The 15466-nt window shown below is 38.3% G+C and overlaps 2 protein-coding genes across 2 annotated transcripts; one reads left to right on the forward strand and one right to left on the reverse strand.

The window, feature by feature from the left end:
* The first annotated feature begins 6945 nt into the window (after positions 1 to 6945).
* LOC148561540 (uncharacterized) lies at positions 6946 to 8351 on the forward strand. The gene is made up of 3 exons (XM_088490767.1): positions 6946 to 7497; positions 7639 to 7752; positions 7845 to 8351. The coding sequence occupies exons 1-3, from the start codon at positions 6946 to 6948 to the stop codon at positions 8349 to 8351; spliced, it is 1173 nt and encodes a 390-aa protein (XP_088346893.1).
* Positions 8352 to 11062: 2711 nt separating this feature from the next.
* Positions 11063 to 15039, reverse strand: LOC107648806 (pentatricopeptide (PPR) repeat-containing protein). The gene is made up of 2 exons (XM_016352621.3): positions 12423 to 15039; positions 11063 to 12179 (listed from the first exon to the last, which is right to left on the reverse strand). Exon 1 carries the CDS (start codon positions 14943 to 14945, stop codon positions 12567 to 12569), a length of 2379 nt encoding a protein of 792 aa, XP_016208107.1. The 5' UTR covers positions 14946 to 15039; the 3' UTR covers positions 11063 to 12179; positions 12423 to 12566.
* Positions 15040 to 15466: the final 427 nt, after the last annotated feature.

The following is a 15466-nucleotide window of genomic DNA, read 5'->3' on the forward strand; positions in this document are numbered from 1 at the left end:
AGTAAATAAGCAGAATGAAAACATTTGTCCTCTTCAAGTACAAAGTTATACATATTATCATATATCATTATTTGTTCAAAATTAACTTCAAATGATGTGTTAGAATATTGCCCATTCTCCTTTATCAAGTTTGGCGCTTCGTTTCTTCTTCGTCACTTTTTTATTGTTTTTAGTTGTTCATGTGATTTTTGTTTATGTGATTCTTGTGTGAGGAAAATTTGTTGAATATTGCTTCTGTGATGGGTTCTTAAGAGTACCCCTGTTCATTATTGCTTTAGGGATTCTTGATATTCTGCTGTGATTTCTGAACATTTTTTGTGGCGTTGCTTTCTTGTAGTTCTGGAGTTTTATTTTCAAAGGAATTCTTTTTCCAAAAGTTTTGGGGGTGTTGCTCTCTTGGTGTTGAAGTCTTCTTGTTCCTAAGTTTTTCCTTCCCCATTTTATGTGATTTTTAGAGTATATAGAACATAATTGTTTTTAGAATTATGAGGTGCATGTAATTGATTTATAAGTTGGGTCAAGAAGTGGGAGAATTATTTTTGTTTTGTTCAATTTGCATGAATTATCTTGAGTCATTGAAGATGAAATATGATTATCTATCTCTTTAAATGATGAATTGTTGCTCTGGCTGCTACATTGGGCTATGTTTCTGAGTTCTCATTATCTGCTGCATTGTTTAAGGTTTTTCTTTTGATGATAGAACATTGTGCTGTGTTTGTCATTAAGGTAGAATTTTTTTATAATTTTATTGTATATTTAATTAAACTGATTCAATTACGGTTCGATTTTGGTTAGATCCTTAAACTATTACACTAGTTACTTGACCGGTTCAATAACCAATTCGGTTCTCGCAACCCTAAAACTGATAGAATTGGATTGGTTTTTGAAATTTTCGATTCGCTGCACCCCCTCAAAACGGCCCAGTTTTGATCAAAAGAAAAGAAAAACAAAATAGCTCAGCAAAACACATTTCCCCCTTGGTCCCTTCATTATCTCACAAGTCAAAAAAATCCCTATACGGAAAAACCCTAACCCAATCAGAGCAAAGCAGCCACCATCCCCACCACTGTCGTCGGCGGCGGTGACAACCAGCGGTTGTCATCCTCGCTCTCGAAGGTCTCTTCTTCTCCTCGCGTCGCCAGAAGGTCGTCATCAAGCCCAAACCTGTCTTCGTCGTTGTCGGCCAAAAATTTCTGCTGCACGGCTCTCTTCTCCTCGTCGTCACAAAGGTTTACACGGATCTATTCTCCTTGTCGCGGTGAACGTCTGCTTGGCCCTGTTCTCGCCGTCGTGAACATCTCTACCCGGCGTCTCTGTCTTCAAGCTCTCTCTTCGAGCTCACTCTTTCTTATTGTGAACGTCTCTGTTCTTCTCCTCGCCATCACCTCCGTGTCGCTGCTCAACCGTCACCCAGGCAAAATGCCTTTGCTGCTCGGCGTCTTCTTTTCTCCCATAAGCACTCACTACTTCAGTTTTTTTTCTCGAGTTAATTTTTTTTATTCTGAGTTCTGAGTTAATTTTCTGATTCTTATTAATTGTCTTTTCTATGTTAATTTGTGTGAAATTATTTTGTTGATTGTTGATGGTATCTTGTTAATTTTATTGATTGTTGATTTAATAGATTAGATTCTGACTTCTGAATTTGTGTTCTGATTTTGTAATTGTTAATTTTATGTTTTGATGATGTATGTATTGTTGGCTTGTTGCTGATGAGATTTGAAATTTTGTGATTGCACAACTATTCTTTTATAGATTAAAAGTCTGTTGATACATAATTACAGATTCAGATTCATAGTCTGAAGAAACAATATTTCACAAATTTGCAAAGTTAAAAATCTAGTTACGAACCTTTCATACTATGAATATATATTGGAATTTATTTGTGAAATTTTAATAATAAATTAAAGCTAAATTATTACCTGAAATTATAAAATTTTAATTTTTATTAGTTTAGAAATAATTAAATTTAAAAATTTGAAATTTTATATTAAATTTTAATTATTTTATTTTATTTTAATTAAACCAATTCAACTATTAATTAGACTATTGAATAAATATTTATCTGGGAGTTCTTGCTTTTCACCCAAATTTTCTAATAATGTTTCAAGCACTTGGCGAGCGATTTATAAGACAATAGAAAAGCTTCGCGATGGTTTTGATTGGTGTACAGGCAGGATGTCTCAATCCTTTTGGTATCATGCTTGGCGACCATGTGGAATGCTAGCTCCTTTGGTTCCTTTTGTGCACATTTCTGATTCTCACTTGAAGTTAGAAGATGTCTGGCACCTTGGGCATTGGCGGTGGGATATTCTTTGCACAATGATTCCAGAAGAAGTTAAACTTGATTTGATGCTCTTTGATCCTATCAAGCAGGTAGGAGATAAAACAGGTTGGTTTTGGACAAACTCAAATACTCTCATCTACTCTAATAAAAGCGGGTATGAATGGCTATTGAAGAAGAAATTTGGCTGGAATGATAATGAAAATTGGCTTTGGCTTTGGCGCTTGAGAATACCGAAGAAGATAAAGTGTCTGCTCTGGCTTTGCCTCAACAACGGAGTTCCCACAGCTAGTTACCGGTTTCAAAGAGGTATTTCTACTTCTGATTTTTGTCAGACATGTTATCTTGCTCTAGAGGATATTAACCACTGCTTTAGGACTTGCCAAAAAGTTCGTCAGATTTGGATTATCTTAAATTTGGGAATGACCGCTGAGGACTCTAGTTTGGATTTTCTGTCTTGGATTCGTTCTAACCTCAACAAAAATGAGTTTCTCTTTGCAGCGGCCTTTTGGTGGATTTGGAGGGATAGGAACAATGACAGCTTCCACCAAGATGATCCATGGAGTAAGGAGAAAATTATTCACTTAGTTAAACATGCTGCTCGAGATTTCTCTAATGTTGTTATCAACCAAAAACATATTATTCCTTCTTCTTTGAAATATAACTGGGAACCACCTCCAATGAATGTCTGTAAAGTGAACTGCGATGCAAGCATTTTTGAAAATGAGCAATTAGCTGGCTTTGGATGTATTATTAGAGACAGCATGGGAATTTGGATAAAAGGTTGTTCTGCCAGTATACCTCTTTCTAGTGTTCTCTATTGTGAGCTTCATGCTATTTGGAGAGGGCTTGTTATGGCTTGGGATTGTGAGTGCAAAGAGGTCATATGTGAAACTGATAATCTTGATGCGTTTCTTCTTGTTTCGCAAGGCATAACCAGCATGATTAGGAATGACTCTGATCCGCTTGACAAAATCAAAGAGATGCTCCAGCGCAATTGGACAGCTACTTTAGTGCTCATCCAGCGAACAGCAAACAAAGCGGCTGATTTAATGGCTAAGACTTCTGTTTTAAACAAGCAGGTGTATCTAGAGTGGTTACTGCCTCCTAATAATTTAGACATTATTATTAGAGAGGAGTACTACTCTTTTTCTTAGGTCTTTTTTTCTTTGTATTATGTTCAGTCACCAAAAAAAAAGACTATTGAATCATTGAATCAATCAGTCAAACGATTTACTGACCTGGAACCCATATTTTAGAAACTTCTTATGAAAACCAACGTCTTTAAACCCACCTGATCTCGTGTTCTATATTAGCCCTATGTCTGCGGATATTATGATTGTTCCTCAGCCTACAAATTTCAATTTACCAACAACCTTAAAGCCTTATGATGGTTTCGAGGATCCCAAACTCCACATCGCTAAAATCTGTTCTATGATGATTTTTTAATGGTGCTTCCAATCCTAATTTATGTAGAGCTTTTCCTACATTTTTTGAAGATGATACTTTTCTTTGGTTTTTCTCTTTACATGCAAGATCTACTACGAGGTTTTTGAATCTTAGAAATGTTTCATCAATCAATTTTCATCTTCTTGCATTTACAGCCGCAATTTAGATTACCTTACTAATATTAGACAAGGTCGCATGAGACCTTGCAAGATTATCTTGCTCAATTTAAGAAAGCTGCTATGGAAATCCCCGATGTCCACTCACATGTTCATCTTCACGCTTTGGCTGAATTTCGTGAGAAAGTGGTCGGCTATATGGAAATTTAGGAATTAGCTCGATGCATAAACAATCCCATTGCTCATCTCCTTGGAAATCAGGCATGGCCAGCGTCGATTTGGCCTGGATTGAGGTGATGGTCGTCGTCCTTTTCCGCGGTCCTACATATGACCATCATACCAAGTTTAATATGCGGATGGACGACATCATCAAGGACATCTTAAATGCAAAGTTCATGAAGCCTCCTCCTTAAGCTAGCACATACTAAGACAAATATTGTATTTTCCATCAAAAGTGTAATCACACTACTCATGAATATGTCATCACCAAAGATTTCATGGAACGTTTGGCACAACAAGATCACCTCGATAAATACTTAGGGAAGAACCATCAGCTTTACTGATCTACAGATTCTTCCACCGACAAGCCATGTGGTAGAAGTCAGAATTCTAATCGTAAAAATCTAATGACAGATCTTTTTTTCTCAGTCTTTGAGGCTCATTTATTGTATCTCAATAGGGTTTGTTGCTGGTGGTGTTTCTAACTCTACAAGAGCATGTAGGATCCAAGCTTTGATGGCTATGGAACAACTCACTTCGTTGCCACTAGCTTTACTTTCGGTTGTTGAAATTTCTTCTACTCTTAACAGTTTTAAAGGCATAGAAACAAATCTTGATTATTCGGTGTAATTTCTTTACACATTGGACGACTTTTGGATGCAAAAGGTACTAATGGATCTCAAGAGTTATGGTGATGTTCATTTTTGAGAATGTATTTCACATAGAACCCCGGGGACTGTCCGGAGGGCTATGCCTTTTGTGGAATGAAATATATAATATTGATATTTATTTTTGGTGTGATAATCATATAAAAGCTCGAATTGACGATAGGAAAGGGAAGATATGGATCTGTAATTTTATCTATGTAAATCCACGCTTTAGAAGAAGAAAGGAGCAATGGAGAGCTATCACAGCAAACAACTGTAATGAGGGAGAGCCACAACTATTCATAGGAGACTTCAATGACATCTTGAGTCAAGAGGAGAAAATTGGTCTACATCCAAAGTCACAAAGCCAAGTGAGAGAATTTAGGCAGTTTGTAGATATGAATTATCTTATGGATTTAGACCTAAAAGGTGGAAGATTTACGTGGTTTAGCAATCCGAGGAATGGATTCATCACCAGGGAGAAGATAGACAGGGCTTTAGCTAATTTGGAATGGAGAGTTTTGTACCAGCATGCATCACTCATAGCTCTACCAGCAATAAGTTCTGACCAATGCCCGATAGTTTTAAATATCAATCAAATTCAAAGAAGGGAGGAGTGTTTTAAATTTGAGGCATTTTGGGCCGATCATGATGAGTGCGAGAATGCAGTCAGGAAGGGGTGGGATAAAGAGAATATTCATGGATGCAATTGGGAATGAATAAAAAGAAAAATGGAAAATTGCAAAGAGAAGCTTAAGAAGTGGAGCAAGAAGATGTTTAAACGTGCAGATAAAGAAATCTACAAATTGAAGGATGAATTGAGGAAGCTATAAGATTCGAACTTAACACAAGAAAAGTAGGAAAGGATACAATTAATAAAGGAAAATATAGCAGTTCTATGGAAGCGGGAAGAAAAATATTGGGGACAAAAAGCCAGGTTAAAATGGTTGAAATGGGGAGACAAGAACGCATCTTTCTTTCATGTCACAACCATTCAAAGAAGAGAAAGGAACAGAATTGACAAACTGAAGAATGAAGCGGGGTCATGGATGGAAGACAGGAAAGAAATCATGAACCACATTGAGGTACAATTTGAAGTGTTATTCACTTCTGATAGCAAAAGAAACTTTGCAGCAATTCTGAATAAAATTCCAGCAAGAGTTACAGAGGATATGAACAGGGGGCTGATCTCAGAAGTCACTGAAGAGGAGGTTAGAAAAGCAGTTTTCAGCATGGGCAGCCTCAAGGCTCCAGGGCCAGATGGTCTGAAAGGGTTATTCTACCAAAAACACTAGGAGATTATTAAGGAGGAGGTATGTGCAGTTGTTAAAGAATTCTTTCGAATTGGGAGTTTGCCAGAAGAGATTAGCGAAACCATAGTTGTCCTAATTCCAAATGTTAAGAATCCGGAAGAACTTAATCAGTTAAGACCGATCAGTTGTTGAAACTTTATTTACAAGATAATAACAAGGGTTATAGTGTTGAGATTGAAAAGGTTATTGGAGGATATAGTGTCACCAACTCAAAGCGCCTTTGTGGGGGGGGGAGACTTATTCAAGATAATGTAGTGATTGTCCAAGAAGTGTATCACATCCTAAACAAGAAAGGAAGAGAGGGATCCCAGAATATAGCGATCAAGTTGGATATGAACAAGGCATATGATAGGTTAGAGTGGGATTTTCTCGAGAAGGTGCTTATAAAACTCGGATTTACCAAAAGATGGGTTGAATTGGTAATGAAGTGTGTCAGAAGTGCAAACTATAGAGTAAAGGTCAATGGAGAGTTGTCTAAGAGGATCAAACCACAAAGAGGTCTTCGACAAGGGGACCCCCTATCTCCCTACCTTTTCATTTTAGCAGCTAAGGTGTTCACGATTCTAATGCAGGAGGCTCAGGAGAAAGGCCTTATAACCGGTCTACAGATAGCTCCAACAGCCCCGGTACTCACTCACTTGTTATTCGCAGATGATTGCATTATATTCGCGAAAGCAAAGGAGGATGAGATTTTTCAGATTATCACAGTTCTTAATGAATACACAGAGGCATCCGGACAAAGGATAAACTTGAACAAGTCAGGTATCACCTTTGGAAGGCAGGTGTTGATACAGGCAAGGGTAGAAATTGAAGAGATTATAGGAATGATAGCATGGGACATGCCAGAAAAATACTTGAGGTTACCAACCATATGAGGAAGATCTCAGAACAAGGCTTTGACATGGATTGAAGAGAAAATCATGGGTAAACTGGAGGGATGGAAAGAAAGGTTGTTGAATCAGGCAGGCAAAGAAACATTAATAAAATCAGTAATTCAAGCAATGCCATCATATGCCATGAATATCATAAAGTTTTCCAAGAGTTTCTGTAGGAGAATTTGCTCAAAGGTTGCGCGTTTATATTGGGCAACTTCTGGGAAGGAACGTGGCATTCATTGGAGAAAATGGGACAGCATTACGGATAGCAAGAGTAGTGTGGGGTTGGGGTTTAAGGACCTCGAAAAACATAATATTGCTTATCTTGCCAAACAAGCGTGGAGAGCAATGAAAAATCCAGATGCAATTTGGGTTCAGGTATTAAAATCGATATATTTTCCGGATGAAAACTTTTGGGCAGCAAAGTGTAAAAAAGGCGCACCATGGGTTTGGAGAAGCATTTTGCATGGAAGAGAACTATTAAGGGAAAGAGCCAGGTGGAGCATAGGGGATGGGTCCAACGTAAGTATCTGGAAAGACAATTGGATCACTGGGAGAAGCAAGCCCCTGGATGCGTATACTACAGATGACTCAAAGGTAAAAGATCTCATTAAAAATGAGGAAGGGTGGAACAGAGAAATAATTGAAAACAGATTTCCCCAGAAAATCTGCAAAGAGATTCTTAGCACTCTTGTTAGTATAGTGAATCGAGATGACTACTTGTACTGACCATGGAAGGAAGATGGAAGTTATTCCATAAGAACTGGATATTATGTTGCAAAAAAGGCAGGGCAGGACATGAGAAATGGAAAGCCATCAACAAGTGAAGACAAAAAGGAGATATGGAAGGAGGTATGGAGAATGGAGGTCTTGCAGAAAATCAGAATGTTTTTATGGAAAGCATGCCAGGATATATTACCAGTAGGCTCTAATTTGCATAAAAGGAAGATGGCACCAGACCCATTATGTCAGATATGCTTAAAAGGGATGAGACGGTAGAACATGCCTTACTGCTATGTGATTGGGCGAGAGCAACATGGTTCGGGGCGGAATGCCAATGGACCCCAACAGCGGAGACAGTGAACTCGATTGGAAGTTGGATGGTAGAATGTATAAGAAAGATCATAGCAGGAGGTGGAGACGACCAGGAGAAGAGGATTAGTAAGCTAGGATTTCTCTTGTGGGAGATATGGAAAACCAGAAATAACAAACTCTTTCAAAAACAGGAAGTGAATCCCAGTTGGACAATCAGCAGAGCAAGAATGCTAGAGACAGTTTATGGGAAACTAGTAGAGAAACAACAGACACAAAAAATAGAAGCCAATAGAAGCAGAACTTTCCCGGTGTCATGGAGACCTCCTCCTGAAACTTGGCTAAAAGCAAATGTTGATGCTGCCTTTCGAAAGGACAATGGGACAGGCACAATAGCTGTGGTGATCAGAGATAGTTAGGGGTGAGCACGAGTAGCGGGTACCCGATTACCCGTCCGAACTCGAACCGAACCAATTAAATTAGTTCTGAAACCAACGGGTAATTGGGTCCAACTCGAACCAAACCGATGACTTTTGTTGGTGATTGGTTCGGATATCGGTTTTAGGGTGCGAAACCCGAACCAACCCGCGAACCCAATCATATATTAATTAAATAAAAAAATATATATGACTTTTCCATTAGATAATGATTATTCATTATTAATATGTTTGGATTTTAATAAGTTTAGTTTTTAATGTATTTGGTGTTTAACATGTTTGGATTATTTCTATTGATGTTACATGTTTATTGTACTTGTTGAATTTTTAAGATAAAAATTTGGTTTTTTTAATGAATTTTAAAGTCATCGGGTACCCAATTATCCGAACCGAACCAATCCATTCTTAATTGGTTTGGTTTGGTTCGGGTACATGTACAAAAAAATACAAATCCGAACCAAACTGAACTAATTATATTTTGATCGGTTCGGTTCTAATTTCACCATAAACCCGAACCAAACCGACCCATGCTCACCCCTAGAGATAGTGGAGGAAAGATGGTAGGATTTTCTGGGAAGATTCAAGCCAAATCAAGTATAGTGGCAGAGGCCCAAGCAATAAGACAAGCATTAATCATAGTGAACAATTTGAATATGGACAAAACGCTAATAGAATCAGACAATTTAAAGCTCATTCAGACAATTAAAACCAAGACAATCATAGGAGAAGCATTGGCTATCATCCAAGATATTCAGATTTTAATGGAAAACTTACCTGAAAAAGGATTGACTTGGACTCCCAAGAATGGAAATCGTCTTGCTCATGCAGTGGCAAAACCTACGAAATCAGAAACGTTACAAGCAACTTGGAGCATTCAACCACCTGCAGAAATACGAAGCATCATTAGGAGTGAGATTCGAACATGAATTAAGAATACCAAAGATTAAAAGGAAAAAAAAGGAGGTATATTGAAGAAGTTTGAACCAGGAATTGAGGCAGGAAAGAAAGAGGTTAATCCAGATCGTTATGATCTGAGGCAAAGAACCTGCATGCAACCAATGGCGACGTAGTGTCCCGGGCAGATGTTCCAGGTTTGAGTGTCAACCACATCTTCACAGGTGGGGTTGAAATTAAAACCGGGAATATGAAAGGAGAGGATGCTGCGGTAGAAGAAGACAGTCGAGGGATTGGCTGCGGTAAAAGCTGTGGAGGCCCATGTGTTGTGAATTGGACCTCCTGAGGCGATGGAGGAAGTCGTTGGAGAGGACCCATCTGCGGCTGTGGTGACTAGATGGGTTTCGCTTGAGGCTAAGCAAAATACAGTCTCCGACAGCAACACTTCCATAGGGATAGTAGTGCTTAGAGTTCTGGTTCCCATGCCAGTGCTGCCAAGAGGAAGATGATCCAGAACATGCAAATTCCAGCGTTGTCTCTCGTGCTAACAGATGGGGAGTTTAAGTGGGTACTGGGTCGGTTAGGAGCAGGGGTTCTTTGTTTTTTGGCCTGGGCTGGTCTACTGGCCCAAGTCTCTATCCAAAAAAAAAAAAGATGAATCTTAGTGTCAAGATGTTGCATCCTTCTTAGGACAAATGTGTTAGGTGTATAGGAGAACATGTAAACATTCCAAGGCATAGTCGGTTGCATACCAAAATCAAGGAGAGTGCTCCTAAAATTACCAAATCACCCAGTAACAAAGTGTTACACCAAACTTTCCACAATCTTACAAAAAATTAGCCACATTTATTATCAACTGAGAATATTTTTATAGGCAATATAAACTTTAAACTTCCAAGTTTGTTTTATATTTATTATAATAAAAAAATAAAAATTTTTTACTAATAATGATTGTTATCATAAAATACATTTTGACAAAATCTAATTGTATAAAACTTTGAACTTAAAGGTGTCCCCGACTCTGTCCATTTGTCCGAATGACAACATGATTCTTGAACAAAAAAAGATCAACTTCGGCCCCTAACCCTGTGTTCCGTCTGCCAACGGGGCCTTTCTGTCACTTTTGCCGTCAAGGAGTAATGGAATTTGTTGATGTGTCTCATTAAGTTGTTGAGGTGGGGGGTTAAAGTGGTGAGATAGATGCTAGATTCCCATTTGACTTGTTACAAAGAGCATGAGCTTATCTATTGTGTTCCATGTGAGCACAAACAACGTCATTTTGGTGCTCCTAAAAGACGTTATTAGATTATTCTGGTCGTCTCTCTCCCTTTGTTTTGTGTTGTTGCAGCCATGACTAAAATAGAACTCAGGCCATAGGACTTTGTTCACAGATAGCTCACAATGGATGCTATCTAATCAGCCTATTCACAAAGCATGAAATTAGTCAACAGTAAAGAGTATTGAATAGTAACTAATTCACGAAATCGTTACCTCCCACAATTAGGAAACTTGCTCATAGTTCGAAGATGAAGGGAAGAATTGATCCTGTTGAGGGAGATATGCATTCCAACAAGGTCATGCAAACATTTGAACTCACCTATAATAAGTGTAGCCAAAAGGGCTATTACTACAAACCTTGCTCCAATCCTCTAAGGATCTTAATTGGAAGCCTAGGATCAAGACAAAAAGAAGAGCTAGCAAGGAGAACGTTGTATCAGCGGACTCTACCAACACCACACAGATATAATCACTTTAGGATTTGATTTGTATAAATGAAAAAGTTGGAAATTTAAGTGTCATTTGTAAATAAAATGCTCAGGTGTTTAATTGATCATATTTGAACAATGATTTATACAGGTTCAAGGAGCAAAGAAAAACAGTTAGAGTACCAATTCTGCTGTAACTACCATGGATTTAGTAGTGAGTAGGTTTATGGTTATATGTCTCAAAGTTGTGTTCATAATCTTGTCATTGTTTATATGCGAATTGTATGTTATTTGTAACTAAAAAAGAAATTACCTAAATTAATTTCAAAAATAGGGACTCCAGTGGCACAAAGGGATGCAATTTTACTTTCACAGTCTGCTCTCCAAGCAGATGTTGTAATCTGAATCACAATTAAATTATACTATATCATTATAACCTTTAACTAAGTTTATGATATCTAAGCCAAGTTTGTTGTTTACAGGGGGCATCTGAGACCATCAACGTGAACCTCCCACCCTCACAAACCAAATACATCACAAAGGATGAAGCACCCAATTGTTAGGCTACCATCTATATTCACATTTGTTCCAGCTTCTGTGGTGCATTAGAATCCTCCCACCATTGGCCCTTATTTGAGACTTCTTAGTAACTTTGGTGCTAAATTTGTTGATGAGTTCTAATATATCACCCATAGTTGTAAATTTATAGCACTACAAAATTGTATCTGATATCACTATGCAAGAGGGTGCACAACATAAATTTGGAATTCTTATTGCTGAAACTTTTCAGTCTCCTTTGTCATATTCCGGCAAGATTGTGATTTGTGACACTGTTTCTGCAGATCATTTATTAATATTTTGTTCCATTTTGCAAATGAAGTTAGAATTTCAGCCATCACAAACCACCATAAAAAATGACTTCCAGCTAGGAAATGCATGATGTAGTGAAAAAGACCAGATTTGGGTGATCTACGAAACATCTTTGCAGTTGCTATTATCAGAAGCAAGACTTCCTTCCAAATCCTAACCTAAAAAATGATTATTTAACTTCCCTTTCCAACCTGAGTAAGCTTGCTTCCCACGCAAATATCAGCAATGAGTTATGGCTAAAAAATGTTTACCAGTTCAGACTCTCTTTCCACCACCTTCAATTTACATTTTGAGAAGCCGACTTCTCTCAGCATCTGGAAGAAATATCTCAGCCGTTTTCCTGTACGAAGAAGAAAACGATCCTTTGAAATGTTGAAGTTGCAATGCAAAGTGTTTGTGACTAGGGTTTCTTATGCATAAAATTAGAAAATCTAAAAGCTGATTACAAAAAAAGCAGTATCAAGCAGAGGGTATGTTTCTATCCATTAATGCATAATTAGTTTCTTTTTTTAAATTTGAATTATAAACAGACAACTAAATACTAAAGATAACTGTAAATAAATAGAATTGTGAATAGGCTTACCATCATGAAGTTGTGTGAATGATTCACTAGCCACTTTCAAAATGTAATTTACAACATATAAACACTGTAGGCCCTTCGAGCTTAGTTTATCACTTTTCCAATCGTATTCAATGAGCATCAGCAAAGGTTTCCCTTCTCAGTTTTCTAGTGGTTCAGTTCTCTACAACTTAATTCTGAGGATAAAATTTGAGCCTCGCGCAGCATCCCCTCCTCTTTAAGACCAGCTATCAGCTGATAGCAGATGCGAGCATTTAGAATGAAGCCCCTGTCAAACATTTCCCTGTACCAAAAATAAGCACCACTGAAATCTTTTAGGTCACAATGTCCCTTAACCAGAATGTTATATGTATCAATTTTTGGGACTAGTCCTTTAGCCTTCATATCATCAACAAGATGCTTTACGTCTGAAATTCTTTGATATCTGAGGCATGCCAGGATCAAGCAGTTGTAAGTTTCCTTGTCACAGTTGAGTCCCCGATTGACCATCTCTTGGTGCAACGACATTGCCTTCAGAACATTGCCATCTTCAGCATAATTATACATCATTTCATTATATATGACTCGATCTGGAAGTAAGCCCATTTGTAACATTTCCTGAAACATCTTTTCTGCTGTTGCCACACTTTCCATCCTGCATGCATTGATCAAAGGATGAAAGGTACCAACTGTAGGTTTTAAGCCTAATCTCTTCATCTTCTCATACAATTCAATGCATCTCTGGGTGTTTCCAGACTTTGCATAACCTGAGATAATCGAATTGTATGTGATTACATCTGGAATATGTCCCTTGCTAGTCATTTTGAGAAACAGATCGTCAGCTTCACTTACCCTTCCATTCCTTCCAAGTCCGTTTATCAGTGTATTATATGTCACAAGAGTTGGATCTATTCCAATTCTTAGCATTTCCTGAAAAAATCTGTAGGCATCTTTAAATTTACTCAAGGAGCAACTGGCTTCAATAAGCATATTGTATATTTCTGCATTCGGTGAAAGCCCCCGGCCTGCCATATCCGCAAGGAGAATTTCAGCATCAAGGATCTTACGGTCTTTGCATAGACAATTTATTAGAGAACCGTAACTTATGACGTTAGGCTTTATCCCATTCTTTTCCATCTCTTCAAGAATCTCAAAGCACCTGACAAAATGCTGCATTTGTCCATAACCATTAATCAAAGAATTATAAGTTTCCACAGTGGGGGAAACACCCTTGTCTACCATTTTCTTCACCCATATCTCTGCCTGGTCCAAGTCTTTAGTTTCACAGAGCTTGTTAATCAGGGTATTGAAAGTGACAGCACTAGGCTTCACCCCTTGATATTCCATTTGTTCGGCGGTCAGTATAGCTTTCATTATGTCCCCCTCTTGGCAGTATGCATTCACTAATATGTTATATGATATTTTGCTGGGAGTAACGCCATTATCAACAAGTTTGGCCAAAATCTCCTTGGCCTTTTCAACCCTCCCTACCCTGCACAATCCATTCAACAAAATACAACAAGTATGCTCATCGACCCTTTCCAACTCTGCTTTGCCAAACACTTTCTCACCCAAAGAACCATCATCATCATCATCAAATACAACACGCAGAAACTCACCAGGTAAAAACCCAGCAGCCTCCATCTCTAGCAACACCTTCCTCGCATCCTCCAACCTCCCAGAACCGCAAAGACCACTCAACAAGGCATTGTAGGTGAGAAGGCTAGGGTCCGCATTCTGGGTCTTCATCCTCTCCCTCAAGCTAAAAGCTTCCTCTAATTGACCCACCTTACAGTACCCATCGATCAAGGTATTATAAGTAACAGTATTCGGAACCAGATTTCTCTCACCCATTTCATCAAACACTTTGCGAGCATCCCACACCTTTCTCACTTTGCAAAGCATCCCAATGATCAAATTATACACAAAAACAGAAGGGGTCACCCCTTGCTTCTCCATGGAAGCCATCAACTCAAAACACTTCCTCAGATCCTTCAACATGGCCGCTGCATAAACAGCGTTCTTGTACGACTCTGCACTGGGTCCCATACCAGACCCAGCAAAGTCCGAGAACAAACTCAAGGCCTCTTCAAACTGCCTGGAAACAAGCAAAGCATGAAGGAGACGGTTGACGCAGCGGATTGAAGGGGCATAACCATCTTTTCTCATTGAATAGTACAACTCGGTGGCTTGGTCGACCAATTTGGGAATTGAGCAGGTCCATAACAGGGTGTTCGAGAAGAGGGGTTTTGATACGAAGGTGTGGAGTTCGGAGGGAGAAGAGAATGGGGTTTTGGAGAGAACAAGGGATTTAAGGAACCTCTTGGCGGTGATGGTGCTACCCTTTTCTAGAAAAGAATGAAACTTTTCAATTTTCTCAAGCTTTGTCTGGTCTTGGGGGTCATCGCGGTCGAAGAGTGCGTTCGATTGGGGTTGGCATTCGGAGGAGAAGGGAAGGGAATGAGAGACAGAGATAATGGGACTGACGCAGAGGTTGTAATTGTGGAGAACACCAAGTTGAAGAGCACCGCGCCTTCTCAATCCCATTTTTTTCTGTCTCAGATTCTCAGCGAGGTTTTGCGTTCGTTAAGTTCGAAAACCTCCGTAACTTTTTTTTTTTTTAAACATCAAAACCTCCATAAGTGTTAACTGTATTTCTCGTTTTTATTGTTTGGGCAACTTTTTAAGGTTGATTCTTTATCAAATATTCTCCGCATACAAGGCATTATTTTATATAAGTTTATATAAATTTTTTGAATAAATTATTATTTGTATCTATGAAAAATATAAACGCGGACAAATGTATCCATATAAAAATAAAACGATAATTGTACTCACAGAAAATAGTTTTCGTATGCCAAGAATATACTAACGGACTAATTGTGTAACCAACATTCGGATACTCTTAGTACACGGAAGTCATCTTCTGTAGTTATAATTGTCATTTTATTCTTCTATGGGTACATTTGTCAGCATCTCTGTATCTTTTACGAAAACAAATGATAATTTATTCTAAATTTCTTTAACCTAATTCACTTCAGGCACCACTATCTAACCAACTTTTCAAT

Source organism: Arachis ipaensis, chromosome B6, assembly GCF_059453495.1.
Source record: "Arachis ipaensis isolate K30076 ecotype BB chromosome B6, ASM5945349v1, whole genome shotgun sequence".
NCBI classification, from domain to species: domain Eukaryota; kingdom Viridiplantae; phylum Streptophyta; class Magnoliopsida; order Fabales; family Fabaceae; genus Arachis; species Arachis ipaensis.

Excerpts from the sequence above, each read along its gene's own strand:
- LOC107648806 (XM_016352621.3), bottom strand. The coding sequence starts at position 14,945 with ATGGGATTGAGAAGGCGCGGTGCTCTTCAACTTGGTGTTCTCCACAAT.
- LOC148561540 (XM_088490767.1), top strand. The coding sequence starts at position 6,946 with ATGGGTAAACTGGAGGGATGGAAAGAAAGGTTGTTGAATCAGGCAGGC. Across the intron at positions 7,498-7,638 it reads ATACTACAGATGACTCAAAG|GAAGATGGAAGTTATTCCAT; the intron begins GTAAAAGATCTC and ends TGACCATGGAAG. Across the intron at positions 7,753-7,844 it reads AAAAGGAGATATGGAAGGAG|GAAGATGGCACCAGACCCAT; the intron begins GTATGGAGAATG and ends TTTGCATAAAAG.